Source organism: Podarcis pityusensis (genome assembly GCF_964106645.2).
Source record: "Podarcis pityusensis genome assembly, chromosome: 14".
In the NCBI taxonomy this organism is placed as follows: domain Eukaryota; kingdom Metazoa; phylum Chordata; class Lepidosauria; order Squamata; family Lacertidae; genus Podarcis; species Podarcis pityusensis.
In genome coordinates, this window is record NC_138039.1 from 16,290,637 (window position 1) to 16,306,750 (window position 16,114).

The window sequence follows — 16,114 nt, forward strand, 5'->3', positions numbered from 1 at the left end:
TGCATTACTGAATATCAGGAGAAATTGCTTGCAAAATGTGTACATTAGTAAAAAATGCATACAAAAATGTGATTATTAGAAGGAAATATACTAAAATACTGAAGTTTCAGGTCGATTAAAATTTTAAACCTAAAGGAGCTTGCAGGTGTAATCTCAGAGCCTGTCTATAATCTTTGAGAATTCTTGGAGGCGAGGTGAGGTTCTTGTGGACTGGCCTTGGGCAAATATTGCCCTTCAAAGGGGGGGAGGGGAGAAGACCCCAGGTAACTACAGACTGATGAGCTTGATATCAATATGAGGAAAGGTCCTAGAGCAGATATTTAAATATTGGGCCTAAGAGCATTTAGATAAGGATGCTGTGATTACTAAGACCCAGCATGGGTTTATCAAAAGCAAGTCATGCCAGATGAACTTCATTTCTTTCTTTTTGATAGAGGTACAAGCTTGGTGGATCAGGGTAATGCTGTGGATGTTTTGTATCTTGATTTCAGTAAGGCTTTTGACAAAGTACCCCATGAAATTCTTGCGGAGAAGCCGGTAAAATGTCAGCTGGACAAGGTTACCGTTGTAAAGAATGTTGTCTAAAGACCATCATTTCTCGATCAAGGTTCTCAAGCAGATTCAGTGAAGCAGCCAGAAGTAATTTTATTATTTGAAGGATGCAACCAAATAATAATAATACTCACCCTCCCACCCCCCAAAAGCCACACATTAAAAGCAGAATTTTTCGTTTTAAAATTGGTTGACACCTGCAAAACTACCAATCATTTAGATGCGGGAAACAAAATTATGTGCCTTGTAATTTAGTTATAATTAGAACAATGCATGCCTTGAAGCAGGCTCCATTGAAATCCACAGGCTTTATTTCAATCTAGGCATTGGGGCGTAAGAGCAGGGATGGTGGCCCATATTTCATCAAGCTGCCAACGCGGACGGCGCAAAAAGAGAGTCAAAATGAGATCGTTCAAGGATTAATCACACCCATGAAAGATTCTGAGCTCCGGCATTTATTGCAATACATTCTCTGTTATTAAAAGAAACGTGAATGTCCTCCAAACGTAATTTTTTAATGAAAGATCAGAAATAAATATGAAGAACTAGTAAAAACAAACAATGCTCTGTAAAATCTTCACACTGGCGTTCCTTCGGCTTGCTTCTTAGGATTTGCAAAGTACTCTCTTGGGAAGAAAAGAGGTCTCTCCAGGTCCAGCATGGGCTCTTCGGTGCTCAGGTTTTCCTGCCGCTGCTGAGCGAGGATCATGGCCCGCAGCAACGGTGGATAGGGGACGTAGCGAACCGTTTCCTCCTCCACAGGCGTGAAAATCTTAAAGGCCTCCTCCTCATGCCTTGGTACCATGCGCCAGTCGTGATACATGGCCTTGTCGATTTCTTTCACTTCGCTTTCTGTTTTGCCTAAGTAGAAGTTGACACAGTGAAGAGAGCTATGGAAAAATCGCACACAGGAAATGTTCACATTCCTACATTTCACACACACACACACACACACACACACACACACCCCAGGTGGCAGTGACCTGCAGGGCATCCTTCCTCCATAAGTGACCCAGGTAAGTAGGGTCAAAATTGAGCTGCCACCTAGTAACAACTTCTCCAACCATCAAGTAGCAAAAGAATACCCAAGAGTTTCAGTGCAGGCCTAGGGATGCCAACTCAAAAGTAAGTTCCACTGAGTTCAACAGGCCTTACTCCCAGGTAAGCCTACATTAGACCCCTTGCATATACAACAATTCTGCAGGAGCACAGGCTAAACACAGAATGTGGAACTTGCCCCAGAATCTCAACGTATATTTCTTTTCTGTTTTAAATAAAGGGAGGCTTCTAGCCTTCATGAACACAAATACAGTGGTACCTCTGGTTGTGAACAGGATCCATTCCGGAGGCCTGTTCACAACCTGAAAAGAACGCAACCCACGTCTGCGCAGGTCGCTATTCGCTACTTTTGCGCATTACATCATTTTGCGCATCTGCGCATGCGCAAGCGGCAAAACCCAGAAATAACCCTTTCCAGTACTTCCGGGTTGCCGCGGGACGCAACCTGAAAACGCGCAACCTGAAGCAAACATAACATGAGGTATGACTGTATATATTTGACCCTGCACAGCCTAAGACAGGGGTGAAGAAAAAGATCTGGATGGAGAGCTGGACTCCAAGTTCCCCAGCCTGTTTACTTTGATGGTGGGCAGAGCTACCTACTTGTCAGTCGTCTGACGTCATCACGACTCCCAAGTCCTGCTGTTAGCAGGGATAAACTTCACCTGGAAGCTCTGATTAGGAGCCTTAGAATGCAACTGTCAATTGTTCTCTTACAGACATGTCTTCACTGGGGCTCACACCTGAGATCAAAATTTACACCATGTATGGCAGGCTTCCTCAGACTCGGCCCTCCAGATGTTTTGAGACTACAGTTCCCATCATCCCTGACCACTGGTCCTGCTAGCTAGGGATCATGGGAGTTGTAGGCCAAAAACATCTGGAGGGCCGAGTTTGAGGAAGCCTGATATATGGGGTAGGGCACAGTGCTTGAGGAAACAAGTGTTGGAGGCCAAATCAGAAACTAATTAGGCCCATGGCCAAAGATTCTTCACCACTGGCCTAAGGCAATGCCTGTTAATCTCAGAACCCATTGGGTTTCTTGAATAAGGCCCCATTTGCACTATGTATTTAAAGCATGGGTAGGCAAACTAAGGCCCAGGGGCCGGATCCAGCCCAATCACCTTCTCAATCTGGCCAGTGGACAGTCCGGGAATCAGCATGTTTTTACATGAGTAGAATGTGTCCTTTTATTTAAAATGCATTTCTGGGTTATTTGTGGGGCACAGGAATACATTCATCCCCCCCCCATATAGTCCAGCCCCCCACAAGGTCTGAGGGACAGTGGGCCGGCCCCCTGCTGAAAAAGTTTGTTGACCCCCGGTTTAAAGCCATATCATACAATTTTAAACAGTCACGGCTTTCGCCAAAGAAACATGAGCATAGTTTGCTAAAGGTGCTGAGAGTTGTTAGGAAGACCCCTGCTCCCCTCACAGAGCCACATTTCTCAGAGTTCCCTGGAAAAAGCAGCGTTTGAAACTCCCATTGTTCTAGGCGCATTTTGCAACCGGGAATTTCATTAGCGCAAGCAATTTCTGAGCTCTGGGTGCAGTACTGCGCCTAAGATTTCAGATTAAAACTACCACTGCTGGTGCTGAGGGTGTGGGAGGAGAAATTCCTGCCTGCTCAACTTCCAAGAAATCAATGCAGCATCAGGTAAGCTGATCTGATTCTGCCTCTTAGCTGGCCTTACAGAAAGGCAGCGTTTTATTCAGCGTAATATTCTTAAGAATATTAAGGGGGCGGGCAGGGGAAGCACGGCTTTGTTTTTTGCAGTCTTCAGATGAGGACTAGATCGTGTGAAAAATGAACGTAAGATTTTAGCTGCAGTTCATTCATTTTCAGCTTTGTATACTTATATTTTTAAAAGTGTGCCTAGACATTCTGTTATGACACCCGTGACCTAGGTTTAAGGTGCCATTTAGCTCCTAGCTTTCAAATTTCAGTTTCTTAACACAGGGAAAAAGGGATTAATTATTAAAGCCTCTCAAAGCAGCTCTTCTCTTACCTCGGAACGTCAAGTACCCCCAGGCTTTTCCATGATCCATATTCTGTAACAGAGAATTTGTATTTTACACATGTAGAAATACATGTTTACATGTACATGGCACCGTGGACTCCTCTGGGAAGAAGAGCATGCCGTCCTGTTTTTATGAAGCATTTGTTCTGAATTGTTTGTGAGATGGTTTATACGACAATGAGCATTCACCCCAATTTGTTTCCAGGGTGTTTATACATCTTCCTACAAATAATTTCTTCAACCCCCACTGTTCAGTGCAGTTCTATTGCCAAAATTGGATACATTGGGCTAAGACAACAGAGCACTTCAAATGGCTTTAAATTCATGGAGAATAAGGCTATCAATGGCTACTAGCCATACTGACTATGCTCTACCTCCACTGTCAGAGGCATTGTACCTCTGAGTAGCAGTTTCTAGGAATCGCAGGCGGGCAGAGTGCTGCTGAGCTCATGCCCAGCTTGAAGTCTTCCCATAGCCATCTGCTCGGCCACTGTGCAAACAGGATACTGAATTGGATGGCCCACTGGCCCAATCCAGCAGGCTCTTCTTATGTTCTCGTTAATCCACTTTAATCGCTAAATTTGCACTCTCTGAAAGGGACAGTTATCATGGGGGACCCAATCCTTACACACTCCCTTCCAGTAAAAAAAAACACCCACCTCGGCTGTGTAATCCACCTTCACTTTGGTGATAACCCAATAACAAGGTTCGTCATACTGCCATAACCAGGATTTGCGTGTGACCATCCGCCCAACGCCAAAGAGGCGCAGCCGGCTGAGTAGGGTGAAGAGCCGGTTCTCATTCCTCACATCCTCCCAGGCCAGGACGGGCAGCAGCTTGCCTGTGTAAGCACGGGTCATTTTCTCATAGTCCACCGCATAGCGCTCAGAGTCTCGAGGCTTATTCTTCAGGGCCAAGTACTCACGGACCTTCTTGGCCATTGCTGCGATCGGGCGGTGGACTTTCTTGCGAGCCATGGCTGTCTGAGAAATGAAAACATAGGTGAGGTTAGTATGTTGGGACTAGAATCAGGGAGGCTGAAATCTCCACTCACCTCACTAGATAATTATTTATTATATTTCCATCCCACCCTTCCTTCCAGAGAAGCCCAGGGTGGCAAACAGCAAAGCAATAAAACAATACCGTTAAAACAAAAGAATGCATTTTTAAAAAGGACTTGAAAGCATCTAAAAGCATTTAGCACATCTAATAAACACGTTTTTTAAAAAGTCACATACTGTCACAGCCTATAATTTCAAGGTAGCCAGAAACTATCTTTCAGCCCTCAACTGTGTGGTTGAACAATAATATTTTAAAATTCCTTCTGAATGTTAATAATGAGGGATTTAAATGCCCACTCAGTCATGAAGCACACTGGGTGACCTTGGGTCAATTACTGTCTCTCAGCCTAAGCTACTTCAAAGGGTTAGGGTAAAATAGGGAGGAAGAGAACCAGGCACATTGCCTTGGAGGAAAGGTGGTATACAAATGTAACAAGTGAATAAATAATATGTTTCATACAAATAAATAAAAATAATTAAAACTCATCTTGGAAAACTACCTTAACATGCCTGCTAAAATAGAAAAGTCCTTGCAGTTCAGCAGGGTTCCACAGGACTGGAACCACAATACTGAATGCTTGGCTTCTGCATACCCTCCCAACATTTCTCCAATGAAATTAGGGACATCTCATTCCATAATTATAATTTTACTATTTATACCCCCACACAGCACACTGGGTTGCCAAAGCCACTCTGTGCAGCTTTCAACACATATAAAAATGTAATAAAACAGTAAACTTTTTTTATTATTAAAAAAAACAACCTTCCCTTTACAGGATTGCCTTGAGATGGATGGATAACTCTATACCCTCCAACATTTCTCCAGTGAAAATAGGGGCGTCTTAAGGAAAAACGGGACATTCTGGGATCAGATCAGAAACCGGGACGGCTTCTCTAAATCATGGACATCCCTGAAAAATAGCGACACTTGGAGGGTCTACATGTCATGGTGGCTACATGTCATGCATCCGAACCATGCGCGGGTTGGGAGCAGAAGCAGTGTGGCCTAGTGGTTAGAGTTTCAGACTAGGACCTAGGACACCATGATGGGAATGCCCTCCCAGCCATTAACTCAATAAAATAAAGTGGAATTTCCACCCCACAATCATTCCTCCCTTATCCAGCCACCTTACCTTTCACCACTTAAAACCAACTGCTTGATCCAACCGCTCTAACATAGGCGACCCAACTCGCTAAATCACCCGGTGCGCAACATTTCCGCGCGTGTGTGTGTGTGTGTGTGTGCGTGAGAACCCGTATTAACTTGCAAACTCTATGATTGAGCGCATAGAGTTTGGCCACAGACCGTAGACGCTCTAGGAAGTGTGGTCCGTTTTGTAAATAGTCCGGCAGGGAACATTTCCGCTTTCTTCTTCATTGAACTTTACAGGCGCTCTAAGCAAGGGCGGTCCTTCCCAATAAATCATCCGGTAGGCAACACTTCCACTCTATTATCGGTGGACTCTTATTTTAAGTCCGTGTGGAGGCCGATTCTTTCAGAGTATTTCCTTACATCTTCCGCCGCAACCCAGTCCTCTGGAACTTGCCCTTTCCCGGCTTGGTGGCATTTATTTATTTCTTGGGGGTGGAAGAAAAGCACCGAGCGGAACTCCCCCCGCGCCACAACCTCTTTCCGCAGGGACCATTTAAAAGGCTGCACCGCAGAGAAGCTTCTCTGTCATAGCTTCTTTTGCTAATGAAAGCGGTGCAGGGATGTACCTTTCTTGGTGCTATTGTGGTTGGTAGGCTTGTGGGAGGGATGTTGTGGAGCTCTTGGGGTTTAACTCCCCAATTCTGAGTTTGGTGATCCCTTGGAGCTACTCTCTATTATCACTTAACCGACCAGATAATAGGTTTTGTCTTTGTTGAGGTTGGGTTACTGAGGGAAGGCAGACTGAACGCGGGATTCGCAGTGAGGGGACGGTGGTTCAGTTATAGCACATAACAAATATGTCCTTAGAAATGCAAAGCAGCAGAGTCTTAAAAAAGAGAAAAATGGTTTGACTGTTATACAGTCTCAGCAGTTGGGTGGGGAAAGAAGGGAATTGGTCTGCTGCCTTGGAATTGGAGGAGGGCCAGGGTTGCTTTCATCTTCTAAGTATGGTCTTTCCGCTTCTAGAAAAGGTTGTGGTTTCTCCTAGTTAACTGTGGTACTGAAAATTGTACAGCCTCCTAGGAATCTGTGCTTTTCATTTGGTTGTGAGGTTTTTACGTTTATATGTGTGCATATATAAAACTACTTGAAAAGTTGTTGACTTGGTAATGGCAGTTTCTGTCTGATTATTCTTAAAACTGGGTTGCTTCTAATGATGATCAGGTGAGTTTTGAACTTGTGGCATCCTCATGGAAATTTCTTGTCTGAGGTTCTTTAAAATATCTTTGGATATGTTGCAAATCTGCCTGGGACTCTGCAAATGCTTCTGCATTCCTGAACAAACTTTCTTAAGAGGCAGTGTATGAGGATAAATTAAACCATGGAGGAATGTAAAAAGCTTGACGCTCTTGACAGAACCAGCCAGCTTGTCAGAAGAGCCATTACTTGGGAGATCTCTGATTCTGAAAGAGGCAGTGACATCGAATTGCAGGACTCTGTGGCTGTTGTGAGTCATGTGGCAGCTGGTGTTTGGGACCACCTGGACAAAGAAAAGTTGGAAACATGCATAAGTCCAGGTGAACCCAAAGAGTTGCCTTTGCTTACATTAGTGCCCCAAGTAGCATCTTGCTCTCCCAGTCCAGAGAAAAAGAAGAAAAATCAGCCTCCTAAAGGACCAAGAGCAGTGCAGACCAAAGTGAAAGACAGAAAGCTTGAAAGGAAACTGCAAAGAGAAGAGAAAATGAGGAAGAAAAAGCAGTATGCACTAGAAAAAGAGAGACGAAAGGAAGCCGCAGCTGCCTTGAAATCTTTACGGCCTGATCAGTGTATGAAGTACATGACTGTATGTGTGGACCCAGGTAGGGCTTTTATTTTAGTGCTGTTTTTAAACAATTGGGAATTGATCCCTCTGCCTGATTTATTGCAAATCTACCAGTAGATCTTGACCTGGGAATGGGAGGCCTCTTGCATGCAGCTTGTTGCTGGGTTCTGTTGTAGCTGCTTCTATCCACTGCAGCAGTGTCACTGGTGGTTCACAGAGCAAGTGGAATTTTTTACTCTCTTGGCACTAGGTATGTTGAGGTCTAGAGGAGAGTGCTTGGGACACTGACCCATAGTGCTGTATAATACAGTTAAGATGTGAATCAGGCCATTTGTATGATCCTTGCCCATCAGGTCTTCTAGAGGATCCTGGTTCAGATGCTTTGCTGGGAGCTTTAGATTCTTTGGAGTGTATATACCACATTGAACCTCAGGCAGTTCCACACAGCATAACCTGGAAGAGAGATCTCTCCAGTAGCATGTCTGGCATGGTGAGTATTCGAAACTCAGCTGTTAGCTAGGCAGGGCACAGATGAAATATGGAAGGTCTTCTACTTAACTCATTTCCTGATTCTGCTCATCTGCTGTTAATAGTGCTTGTAGGCAGGCAGAAAAACAAGCAACTTAAAAATAGAACTTGAGCTGATAATGTATTTATATGTATGCCACACATAGAAGCAACTTTAAAATGGATCCTTCTGCAAAATAGGGCTAGTAGTCGAGCATGGCCTGTATCAAACCAGGTTTGTTAAGACTTTCAGGGAGCTAGATGGAGTAGTAGTAGTTTTAAAGGATTTTTTAAAATACCATTTATTTCCTTCTGGAACGGTTCTGTAAGTCAGCAAGTGATGTGTGAAGCTAATAATCTCCTAGCAAATGGTTTTCAGTAACATGCCTTCAGTCTGGAGGTTCCATTTAGTAGTGATTATTAGTACATGACTGTATGTAGTAATCATTAATAGGCCTCCATGAATTTGGCTAATCTCTTTTTAAAGCAGGAATGGGGAACTCGTAGTACTCCCAGGGTTGTTGGGCTCAAACTCCCATCAGCCCCAGCCAGCTTGACAATGCTCAGGGATGATGAGAGTTGTATTCCAGCAACATCTGGAGGACCTCAGGCTCCCCATCCTTGTTTCAAGCCAGAGAAGTTGCTTACATACATATTGTGGCAGTCAATGCCACATAACCAAATTATGCTCTGTGGGGAAAGAGCCTTTTGTCTGTACTGACAAAATGGTTGACTTTGTTTCTGTAGGATGGCCCCCAGGAAAAGGCTGAAGATGAAAGGGAGATCGTGCTCTTACTGGAGCCTTGGGATTTTCTCAGACGCCTCTACTCTTTAATGCAGGTATGGTAATAGCGTCTCCTGTATCTGCTGTTTAAATATGCCACCTAGATAGCACTGTCCTATGGCCACTCTCAGCAAACCCCATGGATTGCATTGAGGAGTACTTCTGAGGGTGGCAGAAGTATGTTGTAGAGGTGTAGAAGTATGTTGTAGAGGACAATTTCTGGGCCTGGAATTTGGGGGGGGGGGTTGAATTCAGATGTTTCATTTGAACAATTGACTGCTACAGTCAAGTGTAACAGTTACAGCCCTACTGTTATCAGTGGGACTTACTCCTTAGTAAATCTGTTTAGATTGAAGGCTTAGGCATAGCTTCTTACTGGAATGTGTTTGTCTCTACACATCACTGTTCTGAGGATGTGATAAAAATCCATAATCCATTAAAGCGCAAGTGGGGAACCTCCTACTAAAAATGTGAGTATGCTTTAGAAGTTTTGTCTTATTACACAGGTGTTGAAGAGCTAAGTAAGTGAGAGGCAGCACTAAGAGAGTTAGGTTGCTGCAAGCAGTATTCAAGAGGAGATGAGTGCCAGAAGCATTAAGGCCAAAGGTGAGCAGGGAAGAACAGGGATTCTTGCATAGAGCAAAGTTGTTAGACGAGTAGAGATCACAACTGGCTGCCAGTCAGCTACTGGGCCATGTTCAAAGTCTTGTTAACATATAAAGAATTCGGGAGCAGGTTACCTGAAAAACTGCCTGCCCGTGTACAGAACTATGGCTGGCATAGAGATGTGGCATAACACAAGAGAGAGAGCACTCATTGTTGTCATCCCCCAAGCCTATGCCTCCCATGGGAAGAGAGATAAATCTTCCTCATCCTGATTTTGGCCCCCACACAATGATGCTGCCACTGTCCTAACAGCATTCCCGATTACCGGGCAAATATACAAAGTGGCTATGGTCTATCTGGGATAAACTCATCCCATGCATACAGACCAGACACATGTGCATCTCACACACCACACATGCCTCCTCTCACTCACATCCCTCTCTCTGCCCAAGCACATCTCTCCCTCTCTCTTTCACACACACAGAGACCACACATACACCTCCCTTCACCCTGTCTCTCCTGCTCCTGCCCCCCTCTTTTTCACACACACATCTTTCTCCTCTCTCTCTCTCTCTCCAAAAGAGAAAACCCTCCCTTCAGAAAAGCACCTGAAAGGGGTGGAGGAAGTAGCTGGCTGCCAACAGCGTTGAACAAAATGACTTGCAGTGCATTCCCATATCTCTTTGAATATGGTAGCAGAGCATCTTCTTTTGCATGTTCAGTCCGCAGCATCCCCTGAAAGGGCTGGTAGAGACCCCTGCCTGAAACCATGGAGAATTGTTGCCAGGCTAGATGGAGCAATGGCTTGACAACTTCCAGGAAGGGCCATAGTTCATCTGCTCATCTGTACAGCACCTGCTTTGCATGCATGCAAAAGATTCCAGGTTCAATCATTGCTGTCTCAGTTGAGCTGGGTGAAGCCCCTGCCTGAAACTCTGGATAGCTGCTGCCAGTTGATGTAGATGGTATTGAAACGGGCAAAGGGCCAGACTCTGTATAAGGCAGTTTCCTTTGTTTCTCTAAGTGTGGGATTGTGGCAGGGTATGAGAACATAAATGTATTATAGTGGTAATACATGAGTTCATCACTCAAACCCTTTTTGCACTAGCTGGAGCTTCCACACCATTTTCAAAAGCAACTCCATGTAGAGCCAATTGCAGTCACCCAGCCTGGGTTTTGCCATAGCTTTACTGACATGCATGCTATGTCACAACATGCTCACACCATTGGCATCCCCCAGTGAGATGCCCAGGAAGTGACAGGGACTGTAATGCTGTGCAACTCAAACTCTGCATATACTGTCTCCACACACCCACATCTAAATTAAGAAAATTAACACAAATTACTCTACACATGCTGGGGGGCTGGACTAGCTGAGCTCCTCCCTAGCTGGACCAAAAACTGTTTTTAAGTTCTTATGGAAAGGCTTCTTGGGTATGCATGTCTGTGACACTGTCTTCTTTTATTTCAGAGCATGAGCCCTGGCAAGCAGCAGAATGTGCCTGATCTCACCCGAATGTTGCCCTTTAGCAGCCCGAAAGATTACTGTGCAATCTCCTGCAGCGTGGCAGTCATTGGACTAGATGCCTACCAATGGTACATGTATTGGGAGGGCAGCTAAGTTAGGGGCGAGAAGTGACCAGTCTTCCACATGGCAAGTAGCTCAGTGGTAGAGCACACACTTGGATGCAGAGGGCCTCGTGTTTAATCCCCACCACCTCTATGTTGCTTCATGAGAATACTGAATTCTCTCCTGGTGGTAAAGGCAACGTACAGAAAGAAAGATAAAAAGACCTTAGACATTATAAAGTAATTTTGATCTGCTTTATTGAGTGCACTTTACATGGAAAATAGAGATGACTCATAAGAACATCAGAAGAGCCCTTCTGGACCCCAGAATCCAGCATTGTGATACATAAATCACATCACTCACAAGACCTTGAAAACTAGTAATTTGTTGTTCTGATCTGAACTGCTTAGGTATAACCAGCATCGTGGACACCAGCAGGAAGCACTGAATCCTGGGCAGGAGGAGGCGCCAGGATTCCAGCTTGGCCCAGAACTGTTGATGACAGAGCATCAAATACAGGAGGTGAATACAATTACCAGGAGTGAGTCAGTTGTAAGGGGAGGAGCTTTTGGAGAAGAGGGACAAGGCTATCAATGGCCAGTTTTGCTTCCACTGTCAGAGGGAATGCACCTCTGAATTGCAGTTGCTGACAGTCACTAGTGGGGAGTGCTCTTTACTCAGGTCCTGCTTACAGGCTTCCCATATAGGCATCTAGCTGGCCATTGTGAGAACAGGATCCTGAACCACGTGGGTGAGCAAGGTTTTCTTACACAAGTTATTCTAGAAATAAAAAAGGATTGATTTATTCTTGAAGGAGAGTTCTGTCAATAGTTCAGCAGCCTTGATAGCTAAATGATGCATAGAGACAGTACTCTTGTGGCTACCATATGCGGAGAGCAAATGGAGGAATGCCATTGCCTTTATGTCCTGGTTTGCCAGCAACCAAAGGCCCCCTCTTAAGGTTCACATATGGAAACTTAACCATGTAGTGTAGCAGAGGGGTGAGACAGACCTACCTTCCTTCCTTCCTTCCTTCCTTTTTTCTAAGGAGTGGCAGAGCTCCTCTGGAAAGCAGCCTCATTGGCCCACTATTTTGTTTCCCCACAATCCTCCAGATGTTGCATTAGTCCAGAGCACTGTGGGAAAAACAAAATGGCAGCCGCTATTGAAACATAGTGCCTCCCACTATTGGCTGCTATCCCCCATACCCCAATGCCCTGGACTGATGCAATGAGGGCAAAACAAAATGGTCCTTGCTCGCTGAAATTTGGCCACTAGAGCTGAACCCTATTGGAAGGCAGGGAGAACCAAAGACAGGTGGGTATCAGCATTCTGTAAGTCCTCTTAAGAGTGCTGGGGCCTTGCTTGCTGCCTGAAAGTGCTGAGTACTGACATCAGGCTTGCCTGATAACCTTGCTATGCCCCAAGTCCGACACAAGAGTTAGGACATGCTTTAAGTCCATGGACTTCAGTGGCCTTAAGTGTAACTGTGTTGGATGTAGGTCTGTGTTCATAGATGATCCCTATTTATTTATTTATTCTGTCTGCCTGTTGCTCCTGCAGGCTCTGGTGGTGCTACAACTCTGGAGTAACACCGGTGTCTTATTCCTGGAGACATGGCAGGAGTTTGCCCAGCACATTTCTGCAATGACCAAAGCTATTGCGCAGAGCCCATATAAGTGAGTGCCTTTTGCCACAGATCATCTTTGCAGCCTCGTTTCTCTTCAAAGCTCTTCCCCCGCCCCCATCCCCTTAGCTGCAAGTGTCTGAAGGGTGTTTTATAAAGCCGGAATGCCTCTAATGTGTGCACAAGTAGCGTGAATAAAAAGGAAGCCTCTCAATTCTTTATTGAAGAAAAACTGATAGAGACACACACATATGTAGCTGGTGCATGTTAATAATATGATACCATTTGCAAAAAGAAAATCCATACCTTGCCATCTTGACTCTTCTTCTGAGGCAACCAGGTGAAAAAAAGGAACATTTTCTTTGCTACTGTTTCCTGATAAATTGGGGGAGTTGATTTTTAATTCAAAAACAATAGGACTGCGTTTTAGAAGAGACATCGCGCAGAGGGACACCCCTCTGGAGATACTTGATTTTCTCCAGAAATACTGTTTATGCATATGAAGATGCTTGCATGTTTATCTAATTAGTTAGAGGTTTATAAGTGAGCAACACTTAGAACATTCTGAGGGTTTTTAAAGACATCTCGTCTCAAGCAGCCTGTCCCTGTGCCTCTTCCCACAGGAAACAGCAGGGAAACCAGCCTTTCTCCTTCTGCGCTGATGGTGGGTGGGCCAGTGGAGTGCGTGTGCAGAAAGATGGGATGGGACTCCAACAGGCCTGGCTCAGGCAAATCCAGCAGCTTAACCGAACCAGCCCTGCCATGGCAGCAGCCATCACCAAAGCATACCCTTCACCACAGCTGCTGCTAGAGGTCAGTTCACATCTTTGATTGCTTTGTCATTGGCTAATCAGCAGGCCTCCAGAGAGGAGGAAGGCAAAGCTGCCACAAAACAGGTAGGCAGATCAAGCCCTCCTCAAAATATCTCAAGGACTGTTGCAGAGAAGAGGGCCAAGGCTTTCTCCCCTGCTGCTCCAGAGGAGAGAAGTAAATTGAATGGGCCTCAACAGGACCCACAGCAAAATGTGGCTGGGCTTTTTTATTCCCAATCGTCAGTTGGCATTTGGTGCCCTTTGGGTGTGCTGAGTCGTCACTGAGATATTTATTATGGGGGGACTCCCTTAGGGTCCCCTGGAGACAGAGTCATCTTCTGGTTTACTCCCATTTTCCTACGTTGCAAAGCTTCAGTGGACACTCAAGCACCAAAAATTCAAGACTCAAGCCACGTGGTGCTTGAACCCACAACCCTGAGATTAAGAGTCTCATGCTCTACCGACTGAGCCTAAACGGCCTCAGCCCAGTATACCTGAAGGAGTCTCTCCACCCCCCATTGTTCAGCCCGGATACTGAGGTCCTCCAAGGGTCTTCTAGTGGTTCCCTCACTGCAAAAAACAAAGTTACAGGAAATCAAACAGGCCTTCTCGGTAGTGGCACCCTCCCTGTGGAACGCCCTCCCTTCACATGTCAAGGAGATATGTAACTTTAAGAAGACATCTGAAGGCAGACCAGTATCAGGAAGTTTTTAATGTTTGATGTTTTATAAATGCTGTAAGCTGCCCAGAGTGACTGGGGAAACCCAGCCAGATGGGCAGGGTATAAATAATAAAATTACTATCCCAGCTCTTCCTGATAAGGATCTAACAACATAACCTTCTCTGTGCATGTTGAATCAATCGCTTTCCAATTACTGAATACCTATTTAATCCAATAGGGCATTAATATAGGTTCAGAATGGCTCTACATTCTACACTGGAGGAAATCATCAGGGTTTTCTGTAGCCAATTTATTTTTCCCTTTTTTAAAGGCCTACAGAGAGTGTGGCACAGACAAAGAAAAACAGCTCCTCCTAAGTGACGTTCTGGTCAGAAGTGAAGAAAATGAGAGGGAGCGGCGGATTGGCCCAGACTTGTCCCGTCGGGTCTACCTCTTCATGATATCTACCAATCCAGAGCTTGTTTTAGACCTAAGTGCTTAGGTGAGATAGTCAAAGGCCAGAATCTCATGTTGTCTAATCACTGAACCTCTGTTTCTGTATTGCTGGTTATTGCAGAATGGACCTCTAGAAAGCAGTAAATGTGCACAAATACCATCAAGCCTCTTGAATTATTCCACCTGCCCTTGAAATTCTCATTCAGTGAGGATTGCCTTGCAGTAGCCTTTTCATATCTTCATACAAATCTGTAGTGTTAGCCCCACTTGGACCAAGTTACCCAAAGGATCACCTGTCTCTACGTAGGCCTGCAAGAGGCCCTTATGGAGTTTCCCTTCTATCAGAGTTATACCAAGTTACCATTAAAAAGGCCACCATAGTGATTGTAAGAGCATGCCACAAATTAGGACCAAAGAGTCTCATTTTAGCACCTGGTAAAGCCCTTTTAGTTCCCCTACCTTTTTAAATCTAAAGCAGTTGATATCTCAACTGGCCCAAATGTTAAAGATACATAGGAATGGCAGTGTCAGAAGTCCCACCACCTTGTGATGTTAGAGGGACAGTGGAGTATGCAAGTGTGTTGTGTTATGGCCCCCAGGTTGTACAATATGCTCAAGGATTCATGACACCATCATTGTAAATGTTGTCAAGACATTCCTCTACTCATAACACTTGGGTGAGTGGATGTTTACCCTCCGATTATTTTGCTGCTTGTGTGACTGTTTAGTTTTGCAGTTTTAATTAATCCTTTATTTGAAATTGCAGTAATTTATGTAACCTGCCCTGAGACCACTTGGTGAAGGGCAAGAGATAGCTTTGTGACTGATATACAGTAAGGCAGCAAATTTTCAACTCCCAACAATAGCAGCAAAAGAGCATTTAATTAGTAAATTAGGATGCAGCAACAAATAAAGCTTGGAAGAAGCCCAATAGGAGATCTTTATGTGACAGGAATGTAAACTCAGTTCATGTGGTGCTCAACGGCACACTTTTCTTTAATTCTAACTATGTTCACACACCCCACTCTAGTCATTATTTTTCATATGGTATAGAAGGGAGGCAACAAGATTTTAGTTGACAAAATAGATTCCAGTTCTAGAAAACAAAGTAGCTTATGCAAGTCTGGCATTACCAAATCACCCCTCAGCTAAACCATCTTTTATCTCCGTGAGGTTCTTATCCCCCTTTCAGTGTTTTCAACATGCTTTTTAATCTCATGTTTGATTTGGTTCAAGCATAAGCCACCCTGTGTATTTATTTAAAGGGTGGGACACAAGCATCCCAAAATAAAAACATGATGTGCCCAGTTCAAAGGCAACGGCAAACTATGATTTGTGAAACAGATGGAGATCTGAGTGTGCAGGTCATGCACTTAATGCCAAACAATGGTTTGGTATTGGCTGAGCCATGTCACGAAGGAACCTTGAGAAGCAAAGTCCCACAGCAGTACCAGAAACAAAACCATTAGTCACTTACGCCCGTG

At 44.6% G+C, this 16,114-nt stretch overlaps 2 protein-coding genes across 2 annotated transcripts; one reads left to right on the forward strand and one right to left on the reverse strand.

The window, feature by feature from the left end:
• Nucleotides 1-986: 986 nt before the first annotated feature.
• On the reverse strand, nt 987-6,054 carry MRPS34 (mitochondrial ribosomal protein S34). Its single transcript, XM_080981857.1, has 5 exons — nt 5,990-6,054; nt 5,826-5,862; nt 4,291-4,614; nt 3,620-3,662; nt 987-1,413 (listed from the first exon to the last, which is right to left on the reverse strand). The coding sequence occupies exons 3-5, from the start codon at nt 4,606-4,608 to the stop codon at nt 1,130-1,132; spliced, it is 645 nt and encodes a 214-aa protein (XP_080837983.1). The 5' UTR covers nt 4,609-4,614; nt 5,826-5,862; nt 5,990-6,054; the 3' UTR covers nt 987-1,129.
• A 106-nt stretch (nt 6,055-6,160) lies between these two features.
• EME2 (essential meiotic structure-specific endonuclease subunit 2) lies at nt 6,161-14,790 on the forward strand. Its single transcript, XM_080981836.1, has 8 exons — nt 6,161-7,644; nt 7,961-8,097; nt 8,862-8,954; nt 10,976-11,100; nt 11,485-11,596; nt 12,638-12,753; nt 13,325-13,514; nt 14,506-14,790. The coding sequence occupies exons 1-8, from the start codon at nt 7,167-7,169 to the stop codon at nt 14,674-14,676; spliced, it is 1,422 nt and encodes a 473-aa protein (XP_080837962.1). The 5' UTR covers nt 6,161-7,166; the 3' UTR covers nt 14,677-14,790.
• Nucleotides 14,791-16,114: the final 1,324 nt, after the last annotated feature.

Bases quoted from the DNA above. Each gene is read 5' to 3' on its own strand.
- MRPS34 (XM_080981857.1), bottom strand. From the start codon at position 4,608: ATGGCTCGCAAGAAAGTCCACCGCCCGATCGCAGCAATGGCCAAGAAG. The intron at 3,663-4,290 runs GTGGGTGTTTTT...TCTCTGTTACAG, and splicing joins AGGTGGATTACACAGCCGAG to AATATGGATCATGGAAAAGC. The intron at 1,414-3,619 runs GTAAGAGAAGAG...ACTTCTACTTAG, and splicing joins GGGGTACTTGACGTTCCGAG to GCAAAACAGAAAGCGAAGTG.
- EME2 (XM_080981836.1), top strand. From the start codon at position 7,167: ATGGAGGAATGTAAAAAGCTTGACGCTCTTGACAGAACCAGCCAGCTT. The intron at 8,098-8,861 runs GTGAGTATTCGA...TTGTTTCTGTAG, and splicing joins CCAGTAGCATGTCTGGCATG to GATGGCCCCCAGGAAAAGGC. The intron at 13,515-14,505 runs GTCAGTTCACAT...CCTTTTTTAAAG, and splicing joins CACCACAGCTGCTGCTAGAG to GCCTACAGAGAGTGTGGCAC.